The sequence below is a fragment of the Chenopodium album genome, chromosome 10 (assembly GCF_948465745.1).
Source record: "Chenopodium album chromosome 10, dcCheAlbu1.1, whole genome shotgun sequence".
In the NCBI taxonomy this organism is placed as follows: domain Eukaryota; kingdom Viridiplantae; phylum Streptophyta; class Magnoliopsida; order Caryophyllales; family Amaranthaceae; genus Chenopodium; species Chenopodium album.
In genome coordinates, this window is record NC_137843.1 from 16,074,580 (window position 1) to 16,094,080 (window position 19,501).

Genomic DNA, 19,501 nt, shown 5'->3' on the forward strand with positions numbered 1-19,501 from the left:
TCTTCTTTAATAATCTATGGTATGGTGCATCATATTGTGCATTTTTTTTAGTGTTTAGAGAGCCACAAAGGCAGGTGATGAGAATTGATCCCAATATCTCTTGGAATTAGGAGGAAAGCTCTAATCACTTGAGGTTCACCAACAACGTGTTGGCTATGTCCACAGGCAAGCGAGAGCAATTGTTTTATTGATCTTGGAAAACAATTACAGAAAATAGATTGATAGTCTCTCGAATGTGTAATACTATCTATCTCACAAGTCACGGATTAGAAATACACAAAAAAATACTCTTAGATTAGGAAATAACCTAGAGGTATTTTATAATAACCCCTAGACTAGGAAAGAATCAAAGGAATTCCTTAAATAAGGATATAAGTCCCCACACGCAAAATCGAATTAATTTGGTCCAAAAACCCTCATGCACGAATGTGCCTGCTACTGGCATAGATGTGCCTCTCCAAGTACCTTTGAAGTCCGTTGAGGCACAGCCGTGCCTTTGCCGATCTTGGTCTCTTCTCAATTCGTTGAGAAGGCATGGACGTGTCTTACTCCACTTCTTTTTGAGTTCCCAACTCCTAGCTCCCGACTCAAGCTTGGCTATAATTCAAGGCACATTTCTTATAAAAAATAAATCAATAGATAATTACCAAACAAAAATGTGTACAATATATGAACAAACAAGTATACGCTTGTTGTAAATCCAAAACAAGATTTAACTTTTTGTGAATTTAGAAATAACTTTCATATAGTTGTCCAAGTTAAGATAAAAAAATCATCACAAACTTTAAATAAGTTGTCCAAGTTAAGATAAAAAAAATCATCACAAACTTTAAATAAGACGGTTTACAATAAATATTGTAAATGTAAAACTATTTAAAAATCTCTACCTTTTAAAGTATGAAAAAACACTTATAAATAGTGTAAGGACAATTATTATACATCGAATTATTTTAGCGTAATTTTTAGTCAATTATATATTGAGGTAACTTTAAATAAATCTAATATGATTTTAATGTACATAGACAATGTGCCATTCAAAATATTGCAACTAATATCAAAAGGAAGAAATAATTTACGCAAAACTTTTATATGTGGCTGGCTGCACCGTGTGGCTAGCCGCAATATATTTTTTTTTCCCTTCTCTCTCTCCTCTTTTCTTCTTCTCCTCTAAGATCTGCCCTCTCCTCTCATCTCTCCTTTCATTTTCTCTTTAAAACTTTCTTTCTCTAAAGTGATTCGTTTGTCGTCGGTGGTGATGGTTTTCGGTGGTTTCAAGGGTGGTGTTTTTGCCTTTTTAGCCATATTTAAAATAAAATTCGAAGTCATTGTTAATTTTTAAGGTATTTATTTGATTTTTTTTTTCTTTTTACGGTTTGGTTGGATCTAGGTTGTGTTGTGGTTTCAGTGAATTGTGGTGGTAGCGTGGAGTTTAAGACTTTGAGGTGGTAGGATTAAGGGTTACTTACTTGATTAGGGGTTACTAGGGTTATTTAGTTGGTTAGGGGTTACTAGGGGTCGTAGGGGATTACTAAGAGGGTTACTTAATTGGGGTTAATAATAGAGGGTTATTGAGGGGTTAGTAAAGGGATTACTTAATTGGGGTTACTAATGGGGTTATTGATGTAACACCTTGCCGTGTGGCTGTCTGGGCATTAAAAATCCGCTGAATAATTTAGGATAAAAAATGGAAATTGGGCAAAATGAAAAGGAAAGATTATATTCAATCATTTTCAAATTTTCAATAGTATAAATATATTTTTTTTAATTTATTTTTTCTCCGACGGGCAAAATTCGTCAACAAAGAAAGTTGGCAAATTTGTCAAGAAAAAACGAAATCAGCCAACACATTCTCATTTCAGTTGCGTTGTCTACTCCTCCATCTCTAACTCTCTAGTCATTTTTTTTTTCTCTCTCCTCTTCTCTTCTTTCTGTTGCACAAATTCTTGCATCTTGCAAAGTAGCAAGATTAGAGTGACAAAAAAAATAAATAAAAAATTAAAAAAATTACCCATTTCATTTTAGTCAACGCCCACTTCTCCACTCATTAGCTATCTTTTTCCCAAGATCTTGGAAAAAATAAATAAAAGAAAATTACAGAGCAATAATGGTAGTAGCAGGAACAGAAAACGACGTCGTTCCAGTGGATTCCGGCCATGCTCGACTCAATCAACTTGGTTACAAACAAGAACTCAAGCGTGATCTCTCGTAATTTTATTGCATTTTATTTAGTGGGTTTAAATTAATTTGGATATTAGTTTTGATTACTGAATATTTGAAAAAATGATGTTGCAGAGTGGTGTCGAATTTTGCAATCTCGTTCTCAATAATATCGATATTAACCGGAGTAACGACGTTGTATAATAATGGGTTGCAGTTCGGAGGACCGGCGGTGATGGTGTATGGATGGTTTATCGCGGGGTTGTTTACGATGTTTGTGGGTTTATCGATGGCGGAGATTTGTTCGTCTTATCCTACTTCTGGGGGGCTGTATTATTGGAGTGCTAAGCTTGCTGGTCCTTCTTGGGCTCCCTTTGCTTCTTGGCTCACTGGCTGGTAATTCTTCACACTTGTATTAAAAAACTATTAAAGTGTTGTATTTATAGTTTTCTGTGGTTGTCCAGTTCATAACGGTTATAATTGTATCATGGTTGGTTGGTGGGTGGGTGAGTAAATCTAATCATAAGTAACTTTTGAAAGAAATTCACGTATTGGTATTTATTATTGTTATTTTATTTTGGCAAATTAAGTATTGGAAATCATTGGATTAAATGTATCATGGTCCATCCCATGAATTTTTCTTATCATGAAAGTTCATGTGTTGTTGTGAATGTTAACTAGATTAGTTGGTTTAGTCTCGGGTTGAAAACTTGATATTGCATTTAGATATTGCCCTTTTTGGCTATGTGAGGCGTATACAGAGTATGTGATTATGTAGTACTTTTTGTTGTCCAAAAAGTTTGTCAAATATTAATGGAAATGGCTTAAATAATACGGAGTACCAATAAGAGAACACTTTTCTTCAATCATTCAATGAGGAATAATTTTGTACTTTATGTTATATATATGCATATAAGTTAGCAATTTTTTTTGTCAATGTTCAAATAGGAAATGATGGAAGAGCTTGATCAACTTTCTACAAATGAATACTCTTGCAAAATTTGGCAATATCTAGTAGTGTAACTCTTTGTCTCTACCATTTGCATGGTTATGAAAGAGAAAGCTTAAGCATAGTCTTTATTTTTTTGAGGAGGTCCTTTCCTCAAAGGCATATGGACATTATACCTACAAGTGCAGATGTGCAGTAACTCTCAAAGGTCTATCACTCTTATGTGCAGTGTCTACTACATAACAATTATTTCAACCTACTTGTATTGTAAACATAATAGCCACATTTACACTTTTAATCTTAATGGATGCATTGATTATAAATTTCAGTATACTGTCTTGGTTATCCCTTCTAATCAATGGTCGGGGAGGATTGTTGTTTTATAAAGTTCATGACTTATTTCATACTCACCTTAGATAAGCAGTTTTACAAGGCATTGAAATCATAGTGTGTATGATCAATGTTGTATTTGTATTCTAACTCTATAAAGTTTATCATGATCCTATCTTAAACTTTCTGTTTCATTACTCGGATATGTTTCCCTTTAAAGTAGTAGTTACATCATTAGGGCTTTTGTTCTTTTTTTTTTTTTTTTTTTTTTTTTTTTTTTTTTTTTGTCGATGTTATAATTGAATGTATTATAATTCCAAATTTATTATTCATGTGTATATTTTCATATTTAATACTCCAAAATAAAGAATGAATGTCAACTTTATATCTTGCAGGTTCAACATTGTTGGTCAGGTAATTCTAAGAATGATGCTCTGAATGTCAGATGGCTAGAACACTCCATTTGCTATTAGAAATTCAACATTTTATGCAGGAAGGCTTTACATTTGGTTATATCGTCTTTCATTGGCAGTGGGCTGTCACAGCTAGTGTGGATTTCTCTCTGGCACAGCTGATTCAAGTTATCATTCTACTTAGCACTGGTGGGAAAAATGGTGGTGGTTATGAAGCATCCAAATATGTTGTAATAGGTTTTCATGGCGGAATTTTACTTTTGCACGCTATCTTGAACAGCCTTCCTATTTCACTGTTATCATTCTTGGGGCAGCTTGCAGCAGCCTGGAATGTTGGAGGTACAATCTCTTCCTTTATTGTCAATGATTGTTATGGAATGTTTTAGAATGTAGAAACCCCTATATTGGAGCATAAAATTTGTACATAATCAATATTGTTGTTCTTCTAGGTGTTGTTGTCCTTATGATTGCCATTCCCCTGGCTGCCAAGCAAAAAGCCAGTGCTGAGTTTGTTTTTACACATTTCAACACTGATAATGGAAATGGTATAAGCAGTAGACCGTATATCTTCCTTATTGGACTCCTGATGAGTCAATATACGCTAACAGGTTATGATGCATCTGCACATATGGTAAGGAGTATGTCCTTCCTTATAGAAGAGATAATTTTCCCTAAGAAACTGATGTCAAGCATCATAGTCTTGTGAGCATATAACCTGCTTTTTAATCTTTTGTTCCAGTTACCACATTCAGTGCCGATTAATGATCCAAAATTAGATAACTCTATTTGTTTTTCTTATTTCAACAAGTACAATAACTTTGAATTCTTACAGTAAATATGACAGTACTTTGAGTTACAGACAATTTACTCTATGGCCTTTCTTTCAACTTTATACGAAAGCCAATATGGACACTAATTGCATAAACATGTATTAAACGTATTGTCTACTTCCAACAATTTTCTCCTTATTCCAGATAGAAAATAGACATCATCTCTGCTTACATTAACTTAGTTTAACTTGAATGGCAGACAGAGGAAACCAAGGATGCAGATACAAATGGACCTAAAGGAATTATTAGTGCCATTGGTATATCAATAATCTTTGGTTGGGCTTACATCATCGGGATCACCTTTGCAGTCACTGATATTCCTTACCTTTTAAGTAGCGAAAATGATGCTGGCGGTTATGCCATAGCTCAAGTATTCTACCAAGCATTCAAAAGCAGATATGGTACTGGAATAGGAGGAATAATTTGCCTGTGCATAGTTGCTGTGGCCATATTTTTCTGTGGCATGAGTTCAGTTACCAGCAATTCTAGGTATACACTTTTCTTGATCATGAAAATTCTTTCTTCTGTTTTTATTAACCTGGATTGACGAAATCTCATAAAATCTAATATTTCTACCCAGAATGGCTTATGCATTCTCAAGAGATGGTGCCATGCCTTTTTCATCAGTATGGCATAAAGTGAACCGACAAGAAGTTCCTATCAATGCGGTGTGGATGTCTACTTTCATCTCCTTCTGCATGGCATTGACGGTATGCACTGAAAAATGTCCATGAATCTTTTAGTTAAAGTGCACATTAATAATATCGAGCTGAAATAATTTCTCTGACTAGAAAATATGCGTATTATATGCTCCTACTTGGGAATTGACATGTTATGGACTTGCGGTAATCTTAATAATATAAAAGTTACTTAGTTTGTGCATTGTGACAATATCTTTGCAATAATAATGTTACTTTGTTTGTGCACTATGCATTAAGGGAGGAACTGTCTTGAATGGCACAATGATTGTACACTTGCAATACCACTTTTAGTCCAAAAAGAGGCTGTGAGAAAAGAAATTAACAAATAATTCAGTGCATATTTTAAAAGCTTATTTTAAAAGTCTAAAAGATTCAGCAAAAGGTTTTTTTCCTTTAGTAAGAACATGATCTCAATGAATTCATAACACTCTAAAGGATATTGATGAACTTCCTCGCTCTATCCTTCCCCTCTGGAAATAAATAAGCCAGTCACTCATTCCTCAGCCAAGAGCTTGCTATGCATGTCACTCGGCACACTTAAGCTTGCCAAACTGTTTGTACTAGCTAATGGACAATATAAAAATTGATGATTGCATCTGAACCTATAAGGACAGAATTCCAGCCATTCAAATTTTCAAAAGTAGGAATCCCTTTATTAACAACTTTCCAAACAAACAGCATCCATCTTGAATTTTTTCGAATTCTGATAGCCTCTTCCTAGGATTAGTTTTTATCAAGATAGTTCTGCAGATCGAAAAAAGCATCTCCCAATAATACAGATTACAAATTAAGAACCTATATATCCTATCTCTTAGGTATGCCATTATAGCATTTGCAGTAGTAAACTTAAATTATTGTTACCACTTCAACTTTTCATTGTCTCTCAACACATATGTAACCTTAAGCCGTTAATGGAGCTTGAAATATCTCTATGGTAATGTTGGACTTCAAGTTTAACTTGGCCCTATGCAACCATCTCTCATTGCTTATCATAATCTCCTTCCATTTAATTAAATCATTACTTTGGACAAATCAGCAATAAAGTCTTGTCAAACTGCTTGTGGGATTGTGAAGAAACAAGTGAAAATCATTTTAGTTTCAAGTAGAAAATGAAACTAAACAGACTGGTGGACTAGTAACTGGAATCATATATATATATATTACTAGCAGGAAGAATAATTTTGGTTAATGCTGTCTTTGTTGCGATGGCTCACATGTTATATCAGTTCTTTTTTACTGCCAGTCAAAAATTCTTTAAACAGATTCAGGGTTTGATATAACTGGTGGTCTGCAGGTCTGGTGATTGGAATCACATAAATTTATTCAGGCAGGAAGAATAATTTAGGCTAATGCTGTCTTGGTTCTGACACATGTTATATCAATGTTTTTAACTGCCACTCAATATTCTTCAAACAGATTCAGAGTTTGATTACAGCTTTATGATGGAAGGGTAAGGGTTATATGCACCCTATTTACAAAAGGGAAGGGCTGGGGTGGTGAAGGGTTACATAAAGTGGAATGGTTGAACAAAGCTTCGTTAACCAAACAGCCGAAACAGGCTAGTTCAAATATACAGCCTTTTAACAAAAGAGAATATTCCTACACCTTCACTTTTACCCGGGATATGGAGAGAGGGGAATCTGGGGATCAAACTGCTGCAACCCACATTTTGATCATAAGGGAAACTCAATATCCACAATTAAATGGATTTCAAAAATAAAATACTTCACTCTCCATGAATTTTCAACTGATTCTGTTATATGCCTTAAAGTTGATTTTAAGTGCAGCCACCCACCCCCCCCCCCCCCCCCCCCCTCTCTACCCTGCTCCTTCAGATAACTGAAGTATCTATGAGCTATTAGATAATCATTCCTAGAAAATGTGATGCACAAAAGCATGTTGATAAATGGATCTACTAGGGCTTACCTAGATCCATCACCAATTATATGAACCCTATTTTGCCTCTAAGATTCCTATTGCACTTCAACCTATTGAAGCCACTACTTTCAATTCGCTGTTCATTTCCACAGAAAAAGTTATCCATGTCAGCACTTACACCTTTTGCAGTATTGCATCATTATAGATCTCTTCCCTTTAGTTTTGAAGTTCTGATCTGACACCATGATAGGAGATTTAGTTGAATTTTCCATTCTTTTGGCTACAATTTAAGTTCTAAAACTTGTAGTTAAATATGCTTTCACAGGAGTATAAACATTATAACTAGTTGGATGACTCATGCTGCATCCTAGTCCTTTTCCAAATTTATCAGTTGTAGGATTACTGGATTAGGCATGGTTTGTTCATTAATGTAAAGTTGATAAGTTTATTGTGTTTATGTTAAGGATTCAACCCTCTCTATAGCATGCTCATTGTTGTTTATCAGCTTCTGGCATTAGACTATAACTTTAATAGCCAAAAAAAACCATTTGACTTTCAACTATTGCAGTACAAACACCATTCATTAATCTATTAATTGTTTGTTCTTTTTCTTTTCGTTTTGTCTTCTCCTCTGGCAGTCTCTTGGAAGCCTGGTGGCATTTGAAGCGATGGTATCAATAGCAACTATTGGGCTGTATATAGCTTATGCCTTGCCTATCTTCTTCAGAGTCACCTTGGCTCGCAATTCTTTCATCCCGGGACCTTTCAATCTGGGACGATATGGTATACTTGTTGGATGGATTGCTGTACTCTGGGTAATCACCATTTCTGTTTTGTTCTCCTTGCCTGTTGCCTATCCCATTGACACAGAGAACCTTAATTATACACCTGTGGCTGTCGGTGGTTTGTTGATCCTCACAGTTTCTTCATGGATTTTACGAGCAAGGCATTGGTTTACAGGTCCTATTACAAATGTACTTAATTGATTCATGAATTGTGTTCTCTCTTTGTAATATGAATGACAACACACGTCTCAATTACTAGCAGGTTTATGTCTTCCGATGATAGTTTGATTTTGCCTCATTTACATTTTCTCTTATTTCTTTTCCCATCATCTTCATTGATAGGCCATAAGATTGGTTATAAATACTGTTCAACATCTTATATGTGAAAGCAGAAGATAACTTTGTAAGATATACTGTAAATCTATTTTTAGGTGACTAGTTTTTATTGGATTGGTCTGAAGACAGATGATTATTTTGTAGAACAATTTGCAGCACAATATAATGAAGTATATGCATCGTTGGGCTTGAGAACAAGCACAGGATTCATAAGCACCAAATTCAGCAAATCAACTGGTCTAATTGTCTCAATAACAAGTCAATGTTGTGGCGCACATGTCTGAATGCGCAAACTAAAGTTTGACAGCTAAAACAAATCAAGGAAAAGGCCAACTATTTTTGTAAGCATGTATCATCAAGGTTCATATCAGTTCCATCCTGATGAAGTATCTTCCCCTTCATGCATCATTGCCAGTGTTGAAGCCCAAGCTCGAGAAATCACTGCCTGGATCATTGTTTATCTGTAAACACCCAACAATAGCAACTGGTAAGTTATATAAACGAATAAACCACCCAAAAAAATATGTTACAGCTTTTATAGATTTTTTCTTATATAAGCAATGAGAAGTTCTGATAAGATGTATGTTTAACCTCGGCTAAAAATGCTTCAAAGATATTGTCTTCATCAGTAAGCTGATAAGTGCGGCTTGGGTCTGCAGTATTCGGGATCTCTTCAGTAGAACCTGTAACTCCAGCATCTTGAAGGATATTCCCAACTAAATCATTTGCAGGTTGTATAGCCTGATTTTCTAAACCATAAGAAGGCAAAAGGCTGTTGTTATTACTGTTAAAATTGGGAACATATGGAGGCTGAAGTAATCCTGTTGTTTCGACCTGTAAGCTGTGTAAGTTGCTAGGATTCTGCATAAAAGATTCAACATAATTCTCTGATGATGCATTTGAAAATTGATTAAGGTATGGTGCGCATGAACTTAGTAAAGGAGAAGACCCTGGATTAATAATGCTTGATCCATTATATCCATAATTCGGAAAAGAATTATTCCCCTGAACATTAGTCTGTCTGCTCACCAACTCGCCTGTACGTCCGACATCTCCATTGCTAATGTTTTCAGACTGAGAGCCAGTTCTGTTGCAGCTTGATGGTGAAAACACAGCTGTTTCAGTCTGTAAGTTTGGTATGGAACTTGCATTCTCTATTTCAGATTCAAAATTATATCGATTATGTACTCTTACAATTTAAAATAGTTTTAAACCACGTATATAATGCTTAAATATGTAAACATACCTGTGCCAGTATTATTCAAGTATGCATGTCGAATTTGAGCAATCCTTCCTCTAAGAAGCGATTGATTGCCAGTGGTCTCATTAACTGCCAATTGATTACTGCCTTACTGGTGTTGAATAAATGTGAAGTTTTGTTCATAGAGCTTGTTCTATTTAGCATTCCAATCTGGCTGACATTATTCGTATTCCCAAGGTTAAGTCTAGCGGTGCCATAGAGTTGTTGTCCAATTCCAGAGCCACTTAAAACTCTAGGACTTGGTAGACTTAAACCATGATTTTGAAGAAAGCGATAGCCCTGTCTTATAGCAGCAGCATTGCTGAGTGCATTTTGTGGTTGTTGCCTTGGAGTAGCTCCTGACCTTTGAGCATTGGTTATAGCATAACTTGCATCTGGGAGCGCTTGTATTGTATCAGTAGCACTTGTTGGAGTTGCTATATTGGTAGAATTCGAAAGACCCTGAACTTGTATTGTATCAGAAGCACTTATTGGAGTTGCTACATTGGTAGAAGGATGATCACCACGTTCTTTGTTTTTCTGAGGGAGGTAATAACAAAAGCTTAACTACTATACAAGTGCTTAAAAACAAGAGAAACATAGAGCATTGATGATTACATGTAAAAAAAATAGGGAATGACTACTGCAAATTTTAGTATGTGAACATTATTTCAATCGCCTATAATTAAGGAGCATATATGATTGATTGCAGATACAACAGTATCCAAAATCAAAGACTACTACGTTGCTTTTCCTTACAAGATTTGAGTTCATGAATTACTTGCAGAAGCTCAACTGCAGAACTTAATTATAAAGAAAAAAAGTAGATAGAATTAATGAGTGAAAAATAAAACAAAAGAAGATGGCTTGTTACCTGAGCTAAAGCAGCTAAATATGCAATTCCTGGCCCTGGTTGTGCTGGAATAATCGCTTTAAAAAAAAAATTAAGAGTTAGGATATTGTCTGTATTATGTGAATGTAAGGCTATATGACGAAACTTCAATAGATAACTCGTATTTTGGTGTGTTACCTTCTTCATTGCCCTTCATAAGTGCTTCCATAAACCTAGTATGAATCCAGTATTCCACCTGATGATTTTCTTGTACTGTATTCTACCTGTCAAGGTTTCTGTATCGTCGTTCAATGTTTTCTCATTACCATACTGCACTCTTTTTCTCTTCTGGTTGTTCTCTGGATGCCTGCTAGCTCCAACTGCAACTGATAAATTACTCGAAGGAGACTCAGTCGCGATCTCTTTGCCTTTTCCTGCAGAGATGCCTGTTAGTTGCTCATTCTGAGGTAACTCTTTTCCTGTTTTCCTGATATCAGTTTGAGTCTTATTTCTATCTTTTCTGAACACATATTGCCAGAAATATTGTGCATCCTCCCGCTTTATAGGTTCAGTACAAAGCTCGCAAGCTCCTCGTTCAATAGCTTCGAAAGCCAATGGATCATGCTTCTTATAGGTGGTCACTACAACCAATGAAATATTAAAACGAAGTTCATTGCAATACACATTTCTAATTAGGTAATCAATTGGTTGAACTAAAACATGCAGTAGAAACTCTATTGAAACTCACAGACAACAGGGTGGTCTGAAACTATTTTCGCAATTTTAAGGAATGTAAAGCCGTCCATTTCTAGCATGTCCATTGCTGCAATGACTAGGTCGAAGTCATTTGCTCGTTCTTGCATCATTTTGACTTTTTGAGTGCTACGTTTGGGAATTCAGCACTTGTAACTACAAAAAAAAAAAAAAAAAAAAAAAAAAAATTAAAAATATGAACAAGTAACTTGAAATTTGGAATATCTCTAATACTTCTGTTTTTTTTTAAAAAAAATTAATTTTACTAACTCTGTTTATTTCACTTGCATTTTACATGGTCAACAATGCACACCATTTATTAACCTTTAATATATTTAATCGTACAATAGTTAAAAAAAAATTATATAAAAAATAATGTAATATTGTGAAAATATATATATTGAAAGGGATCAAACAAAATTTCACATGATATAAATTGTTTTAAGAAACTTCATCAGCAAACTTTTCATACATTTTCCATATGAATAGTGTGTAGGAAAAAAATCAAGGTAGTAAATTTGAAGTTATGTTAAAATATTTCTAGCTTGTAGAGGTAGCTTTTATTTATTGGTAGCATACTTCTATAGTCGTATTCATAACTAACGATTGAGAAAATTAATTCAATTCACTACATGAAAAACGAAAAAAAAAAAAAAAAACATTATTTTTATTACAAGCAACTTACAAACTTCTAAAATATGTGTGTCCATAGCAAATCAACTATTTTGTAATTGCATGTTTGTGAATGCACGTGTGTTGATATTGAACACTCACAAACCGGCAAAGCAATTGCATTTCTTACATAAAAGTATAAAACCATCAGAATATTGCATTTATAAATTAAACAAGAATCCACGATCGACAAAACAATTGTTAAATTATTGATAGCACAATTACATTTCTTACTTAGAAATAGACAGAAAACCAGGTCTTATATAAAAATCGACAATTAACACTTTCCTTGCACAACTACCGAAAAATAAATACATTCATATTATGACTTACAAATCGACAAAAGCAAATTATTGAAAGTATGAAACAAAAATATACGTGTTTTTTTTTTTTAATGTTATACTTTAACCAAATATACAAGTCGAGACATGACTTTGATTATTAATTTATTTAATCATATATGTTAGTAAAATTATAAGAAAATTGATATTATGAAAGTATACATTATGAAAAATCCAACAATATATTAAACAATAAAATTTATTTATTATATAATAGTATAAAATGATCAAGTCAAACTGTTAATAGTGAAAAAAGTCAAAGCGTAACACTTAAAAATGTACACTAGTGGAGGTACTTGTATATTATTACAGTAAAAATGAATGAGTAAACCTTATGTGATTTAGATTCTTTTGGATAAAGATAGCTTTCATGTATAAATAATTTAAGTAAAAGCATAAAACATTTTCTAATTTTTTTTCTAGATGTAGTGTGTAGCTCTAATTCTCAATAATATATCACTATTTCAAAATAATAATAATAATAATAATAATAATAATAATAATAATAATAATAATAATAATAATAATAATAATAATAATAATAATAATAATAATAATAATAATATTTTTGTGTATCAAGAGTCACAAAACAATAATATTCACTTACACTCTATTCTTTTCATCTTATTTCAATAATTCTTTTCATCTTATTTCAATAATTCAGTGAAAATAAGTTAAGTTCAGTAAAAATAATATTAGTTTAGTAAAAAAAAAAAATTAAGTTTAGCTAATTAAAAATAAGTAAAAATAAAAACTTTAACAAAATATAATAGGAAATCAATAAAAAAAAATAATTTAAGTTATTTAGTCATCGTTGTCAAATATATATATATATATATATATATATATATAAATAAATTAAGATTAAAAACCATACTTTAAATTCAGTAAATAAATAAATAAATAAATAAATTAGTAACAAAAAATTATTCCAATTGAGCAAAAAACAATTACAATTAAGACAAATTAGGATGAAAGAAAAAGAAACTATTCCCTAATTAATCATGACAAAAAGTATATCAACTAATTAGTTCAATTATCATGTAATGATAAATTGAAAATAACAAAATTGTCCCCAGACTTTGCCTACTAAACTACATACATATATGTTATGGAGTATAATCATTTTCATTAATATTTATTTTTTTCATATAATTTGGTGGGGGGGGGGGGTGTTAGGGGGGGAGTGTTTTGAAGAAGGGTTAATTTATAAATTCATTGATATTTTCAATTCAATATGACCAACTTATAAATAAGATAAATCCTTCATGAAAGTATTAAACCATAGAAAAATTAAGATCTTATATATGAACCATCTTAGTTTGATTTCCCTCTAGTATTTTCAAGTTTGATGTATCAAGCATTACCCCCCCACCAAAAAAAAAAAAAAAAACAAAAAAAAAAAACCTTTGTTTCAAGGAAAAAAAAAAGGGGGAGGGGGGTTTCTTCCCTAAATATTAAAATTTTAGGATTAAAAAAAAATGTATAATCAAGCCAAAATTATATGACTTGATGTTTAGACCCACGAAAAAATTATAAATATATATTGAAACTGTAACTAATTTTCAAATTCATCACTACACACAATTTATTTCAATACAAAAGAATCACAAAGAAAGCATACCAAATCAAAAGAACAAAAATGTCCATCATAATTATTAGACTATATCCAATGTTTGTCTATATTAGGTTAATGTAATTAAACATGTATTCATTCCCTAGGACTTGATGTATTACCTAGGAAGCTTATACTCTGTATATAAACAATGCAAAGCAATAATACTACTCACGGATTAAATTCCTACATGGTATCAGCCTAGGTTAGGTCCCCCCCTATTCTCTTTGCCTTTTCATCTTCTCTTGTCTTCTTGTTCCCTCCACGGCAGCAGCCATGGCTGAAGACCAACCTCTGCCAAAATCTTCCCCTTTTCACCCTGCAATTGCAGTTAACAATATTAAAAGCATTATCCCTATCACCTTGGAGATAAACAAGGGTCTTTATTCTTCATGGGCAGAGCTCTTCAAGGTGCATACTCGTGCATATGACCTTCTCCACCATATCTTACCTCCTGCAGAGAAGGACGAACCCGCTGACCCCCTTCTATGGTCACGTCTCGATGCTATTGTGCTTGGTTGGATCTACGGAACCATTTCTCATGACCTCCTCACCACAATTCTTGAACCCGATTCATCCGCTCAACAAGCTTGGGAACGCTTGAAAGATATCTTTCAAGACAACAAACACTCTTGTGCCGTTCAATTGGAAAGCCAATTTTCTAATGTTGAGATGAAAAATTTTCCCAACATCTCTGCTTATTGTCAACATGTGAAGATGATCGCCGATCAACTTGCTAACGTTGGTGCTCCGGTCCCCGATCACCGTCTCGTCCTCACTCTCATTCGTGGTCTACCAAAATCATTTGATGGGGTTGCGGCAATCCTTCAACAATCGGACCCCATGCCCTCCTTTTACAAAGCACGGTCCATGTTAACATTAGAGGAATCAAGACTTGCAAATCAGGCCGAAAATGAGTCAATCACCGCCGGCTCCGCCCTTGTCGCCACCAACAACGACTCCTCTCATTACCTTGACAGTCCCTCCTCTGTTTCTGATGAAAATCGACCACACAACCGCAACAATTCTCGCGGCGGTGGTCGCCACCGTGGAGGTGGTGGTCGTGGCCGGGGGCGCAACCACAACAACAACGGCCGAAACAACAACAACCACCAGCATCAACAAAATCGACAGCAACAGCAACAATTTCAACCTTGGGCTCCTTGGACACCATGGCCCCAATACCCTCCTTGGGCCCAACATACTTGGGCTACCCCCCCTGCCCTTATCCTACTTCTGGTTGGGCTCGCCAACATGGACCACGGCAGCAGCAGGGCATCCTAGGCCCGAGACCTCATCAACAACAACAAGCCTTCAATGCTACTGCTCCTTCTACTTCGTATGCTCCGACGGACATCAATGAGGCTATGCATACTCTATCTCTCACCCCACCGGACGATGGATGGTACATGGATACCGGTGCTACATCCCACATGACGGCAAACCAAGGTACTCTCTCTTCTTATTTTAAATTGGGGAATAATCACAATATAATTGTTGGAAACGGGCATGGCATTCCAATTAGTGGTGTTGGTCGTACTTTTTTTACCTTCCCCCCACCCTCCCTTCTCCCTCAATCATGTTCTACATGCTCCTAAAATAATTAAAAATCTGATTTCTGTCCGAAAATTCACATGTGATAATTGGGTTTCTATAGAGTTTGACCCGTTTGGTTTTTCTGTGAAGGACCTTTCGACGGGGACAACTCGTATGCGATGTGATAGCTCCGGTGATCTTTACCCTCTCTCCACCGCCACATTTCAAGCATCTCCCCCCTCCTCTTTTGCTACTTTATCTTCGTCTTTATGGCATGATAGACTAGGCCACCCCGGCGCCAATGTTTTGCGCTCTCTTGTGGGGAATCATTTTGTTAAATGTAATAGAACTTTAAACTCTTCTTTATGCTCGTCTTGCCCCCTAGGAAAGCATGTTAAACTCCCCTTTTATCCCTCTACTACTAGTACTTGCATGCCTTTTGACATTGTTCATAGTGACCTTTGGACATCACCTAAAATGAGTTCGGCGGGCCATCTTTATTATGTGTTGTTCTTGGATGATTTTAGTAATTTTTTATGGACTTTCCCTATTTGCAAAAAATCCCAAGTTCACTCATATTTTCTTCAATTTCGTGCTTATGCTAAAACTCAATTTGAATGTGACATCAAATGCTTCCAATGTGATAATGGGAAAGAGTATGATAATGGTCCTTTTCGACAATTCTTTGAACAAAATGGTATGCTTTTCCGGTTTTCTTGCCCTCACACCTCCACTCAAAATGGTAAGGCCGAACGAAAAATCCGTACCATAAATAATATGATTCGCACTCTTCTCGCTCACTCCTCCATGCCTCCCTCCTTTTGGCACCATGCCTTACAAATGGCCACCTACTTACACAACATCCTCCCATCTAAAACAATTGCTCACAACTCACCGACAAAAATCCTCTACAAAAAGGACCCCTCTTACTCCCATCTTCGAGTCTTCGGTTGCCTTTGCTACCCCCTCTTTCCCTCTACTACCATAAACAAACTTCAAGCACGTTCCACCCCATGTGCCTTCTTAGGATACTCATCCGATCATCGTGGTTACAAGTGTTACGACATGTCCACCAAAAAAATTTTCACCTCTCGCCATGTCATCTTCGATGAAACTATTTTTCCCTTCTCTAAAATTCACACCCCAACCTCCACTACATATGAATTCTTGGATCCTAACATTTCCCCCACCATTCTGCATCAAATCCTCACAAAGCAAAACCCCCCCACGGCCTAGCCCAATAATGTGGGCTCTCCAATCCCCCCTTCCCCTCCAGCCCACTCTCCCCCCCACACTCATACCCCTTTCTCACGCACTCCCCCCTCCCAAACCGTGGCCCAGCCCACTTCCGCCTCAACTCAGCTCCAACCCCCACCTCCTACTGGGCTGCCCATTTCAGCCCAATCCCCAAATCCAAACCCCAATTTCTCCCCACAAATGTCCACTCGTAGCTCTCATGGCATTTTCAAGCCTAAAAGGTTATTTAACCTTCATGCCTCCACATCACCTTCTCCTCTACCTCGCAACCCCATCATCGTCTTAGATGATCCTAATTGGAAAAATGCCATGCTTGATGAATACAATGCCCTAATTAAAAATAAGACTTGGGAGTTGGTGCCTCGTCCTTCTAATGTCAATATTATTCCATGTATGTGGCTCTTTCGCCACAAGAAAGATGCTAATGGTGTTTTTGAGCGGTATAAAGCCCGACTCGTTGTTAATGGCAGAAATCAACAGGTTGGAGTCGATTGCGATGAGACTTTTAGCCCGGTGGTCAAACCGGCAACCATTCGCACCGTCCTCACTCTTGCTCTCTCCAAATCTTGGTCCATTCATCAAATGGATGTCAAGAATGCTTTTTTGAATGGTGACATTGAGGAAACTGTTTACATTCACCAGCCACCCGGATTTCGTGATAAAAACAACCCGGGTCATGTTTGCCGTCTCAACAAAGCCTTGTACGGGCTAAAACAAGCACCACGAGCATGGTACCATCGGTTTGCTACATTTGTGTCTAAAATTGGGTTTATTCATAGCAAGGCCGATCACTCTCTCTTTATTTATTGCCATGGGAAGGAAATTGCATATATTCTCTTGTATGTGGACGATATCATTCTCACTGCCTCCTCCGACAAACTTCGAAAATCAATCATGCACAAATTAAGTTCGGAGTTCGCAATGAAAGACCTTGGAAAATTAAGCTCCTTCCTCGGCATCTCTGTCTCTCATCACGCCAATGGCCTATTTCTTTCACAAAAATCATATGCTCAAGACATCATTGCCCGAGCAAATATGTCATCTTGCAAGCCATCCTCCACCCCGGTCGACACTAAGGCCAAACTCAGCGCCACCTCCGGACCGCCAGTGGAAGACCCCACTCTCTATCAAAGCCTCGCCGGAGCCTTGCAATATTTGACTTTCACTAGGCCCGATATCTCATACGCCGTCCAGCAAATTTGTCTCTTCATGCATGATCCACGCAAAGAGCATTTGCAAGCCCTCCGTCGCATCCTCCGATATTTGCAAGGTACTCTCAAACTCGGGCTGCACCTATATCCTACCTCTCTTGCCCCGATACGCGCCGCTCCACCTCCGGATATTGTATTTTTCTTGGAGACAATCTGCTATCTTGGTCTGCTAAAAGGCAGCCTACTCTCTCTCGCTCTAGTGCCGAAGCCGAGTATCGTGGCGTGGCTAATGTTGTAGCCGAGTCCTGCTGGTTACGCAACTTGCTACTTGAGCTTCGATGTCCAATTAAGAAAGCAACGGTGGTCTATTGTGATAATGTAAGTGCGGTGTATCTCTCCGGCAATCCCGTTCAACACCAACGCACAAAACACATAGAAATGGACATCCACTTCGTTCGTGAAAAAGTAAGCCGAGGCCAAGTACGCGTCCTTCACATTCCCTCTCGGTATCAAGTAGCCGACATCTTCACCAAAGGACTCCCTCAGCTACTGTTTGAAGACTTTCGCAATAGTCTAAGCGTTCGTTCCCCTCCCGCTCCGACTACGGGGGTGTATTAGACTATATCCAATGTTTGTCTATATTAGGTTAATGTAATTAAACATGTATTCATTCCCTAGGACTTGATGTATTACCTAGGAAGCTTATACTCTGTATATAAACAATGCAAAGCAATAATACTACTCACGGATTAAATTCCTACAATAATCTGTCACTTATCAATTTAGCAAATAAAGTATATAAACCATAAAATTATAAATACTAAAACTAATTTTCAAGAAAAAAATAGTCTTGTCTTTTCTTTTCCAAAGCATGGAAAAAATAAACATTAAGTTAACTAGAGGGTTATATTGTTATTAATTATTAAAAATTTAGTACAATGAAGAAATAAATTCAGGTTTCAAATTGGAGATGAACAAAAGTAGTAATTTCTTCTCTTACGCTATTCTTTATCACCTTATTTATTTTGTACTAAGCATCGCAAAATCAAACTGGATACACTTTATTTTCATCTCTAAAAACGATTTTACAAAATTCATTTCAAATATTAAAAAGATAATACTTAAGTAAGAATAAAGGAAAATAACAAGGAGTTAATAATATATAACTAAAGAAATTAAAAATGGCACGGGAAGCAAAGATAAGCAAAAAGTAATTAATAGTTTTCGCTTTAACGTACCATTGTACGTTGCTTCTTCAAGAGTTGATGTTGTGTGCATAAGTGAAGCCATATTTGGATCAAGCAGTAAGATACGAATTCCCATAGCATAATTAGGGATTGATATCCCATAATCACTATACTCTTGACTCATTAGCCTTTCACGAAAGCACACAAATACAAGAATTTTATGAGGGCAACGAGTTTCAGATTAGTACCCAATGGAGAAGAGTATTTAATTTGAGGGGTTTTTTTTAGAGAGAAATGTGTATTTGATGAGTGACAGGAAAAAATTGGAATTTAATACTTTGTGTATGAAAATTATGAAGGTTATATAGTTGAAAGGGGTAGAAATTAATTATTTCAATAATTATGTAACACGTGTATGAATTAAATATATTTTGAAAAAAGGTAATTATGTATCCGATTTTGTTTCAATCTGGTTTTGCCATGATTTGGTTCCAATCTGGTTTTTTCAAACCGCCCACTGAATTACTGTGGACTTGTG

The 19,501-nt window shown here is 35.8% G+C and overlaps 1 protein-coding gene and 1 pseudogene across 2 annotated transcripts; one reads left to right on the forward strand and one right to left on the reverse strand.

Moving 5' to 3' along the window:
* Positions 1-1,599: 1,599 nt before the first annotated feature.
* On the forward strand, positions 1,600-8,493 carry LOC145563700 (amino-acid permease BAT1-like). 2 transcript variants are annotated; one of them, XM_081624133.1, is made up of 8 exons: positions 1,600-2,205; positions 2,293-2,553; positions 3,832-3,850; positions 3,969-4,188; positions 4,299-4,480; positions 4,879-5,168; positions 5,260-5,389; positions 7,897-8,493. In XM_081624133.1, exons 1-8 carry the CDS (start codon positions 2,105-2,107, stop codon positions 8,242-8,244), a joined length of 1,551 nt encoding a protein of 516 aa, XP_081480259.1. In that variant the 5' UTR covers positions 1,600-2,104; the 3' UTR covers positions 8,245-8,493. The 2 variants fall into 2 exon arrangements, with proteins under 2 accessions (XP_081480259.1, XP_081480260.1); XM_081624134.1 differs by having other exon boundaries at positions 2,122-2,195.
* A 284-nt stretch (positions 8,494-8,777) lies between these two features.
* LOC145564937 (uncharacterized) lies at positions 8,778-19,147 on the reverse strand (annotated as a pseudogene).
* Between the last annotated feature and the right edge of the window lie 354 nt (positions 19,148-19,501).

Excerpts from the sequence above, each read along its gene's own strand:
- LOC145563700 (XM_081624133.1), top strand. The coding sequence starts at position 2,105 with ATGGTAGTAGCAGGAACAGAAAACGACGTCGTTCCAGTGGATTCCGGC. Across the intron at positions 4,481-4,878 it reads ATGATGCATCTGCACATATG|ACAGAGGAAACCAAGGATGC; the intron begins GTAAGGAGTATG and ends CTTGAATGGCAG. Across the intron at positions 5,169-5,259 it reads TCAGTTACCAGCAATTCTAG|AATGGCTTATGCATTCTCAA; the intron begins GTATACACTTTT and ends ATTTCTACCCAG.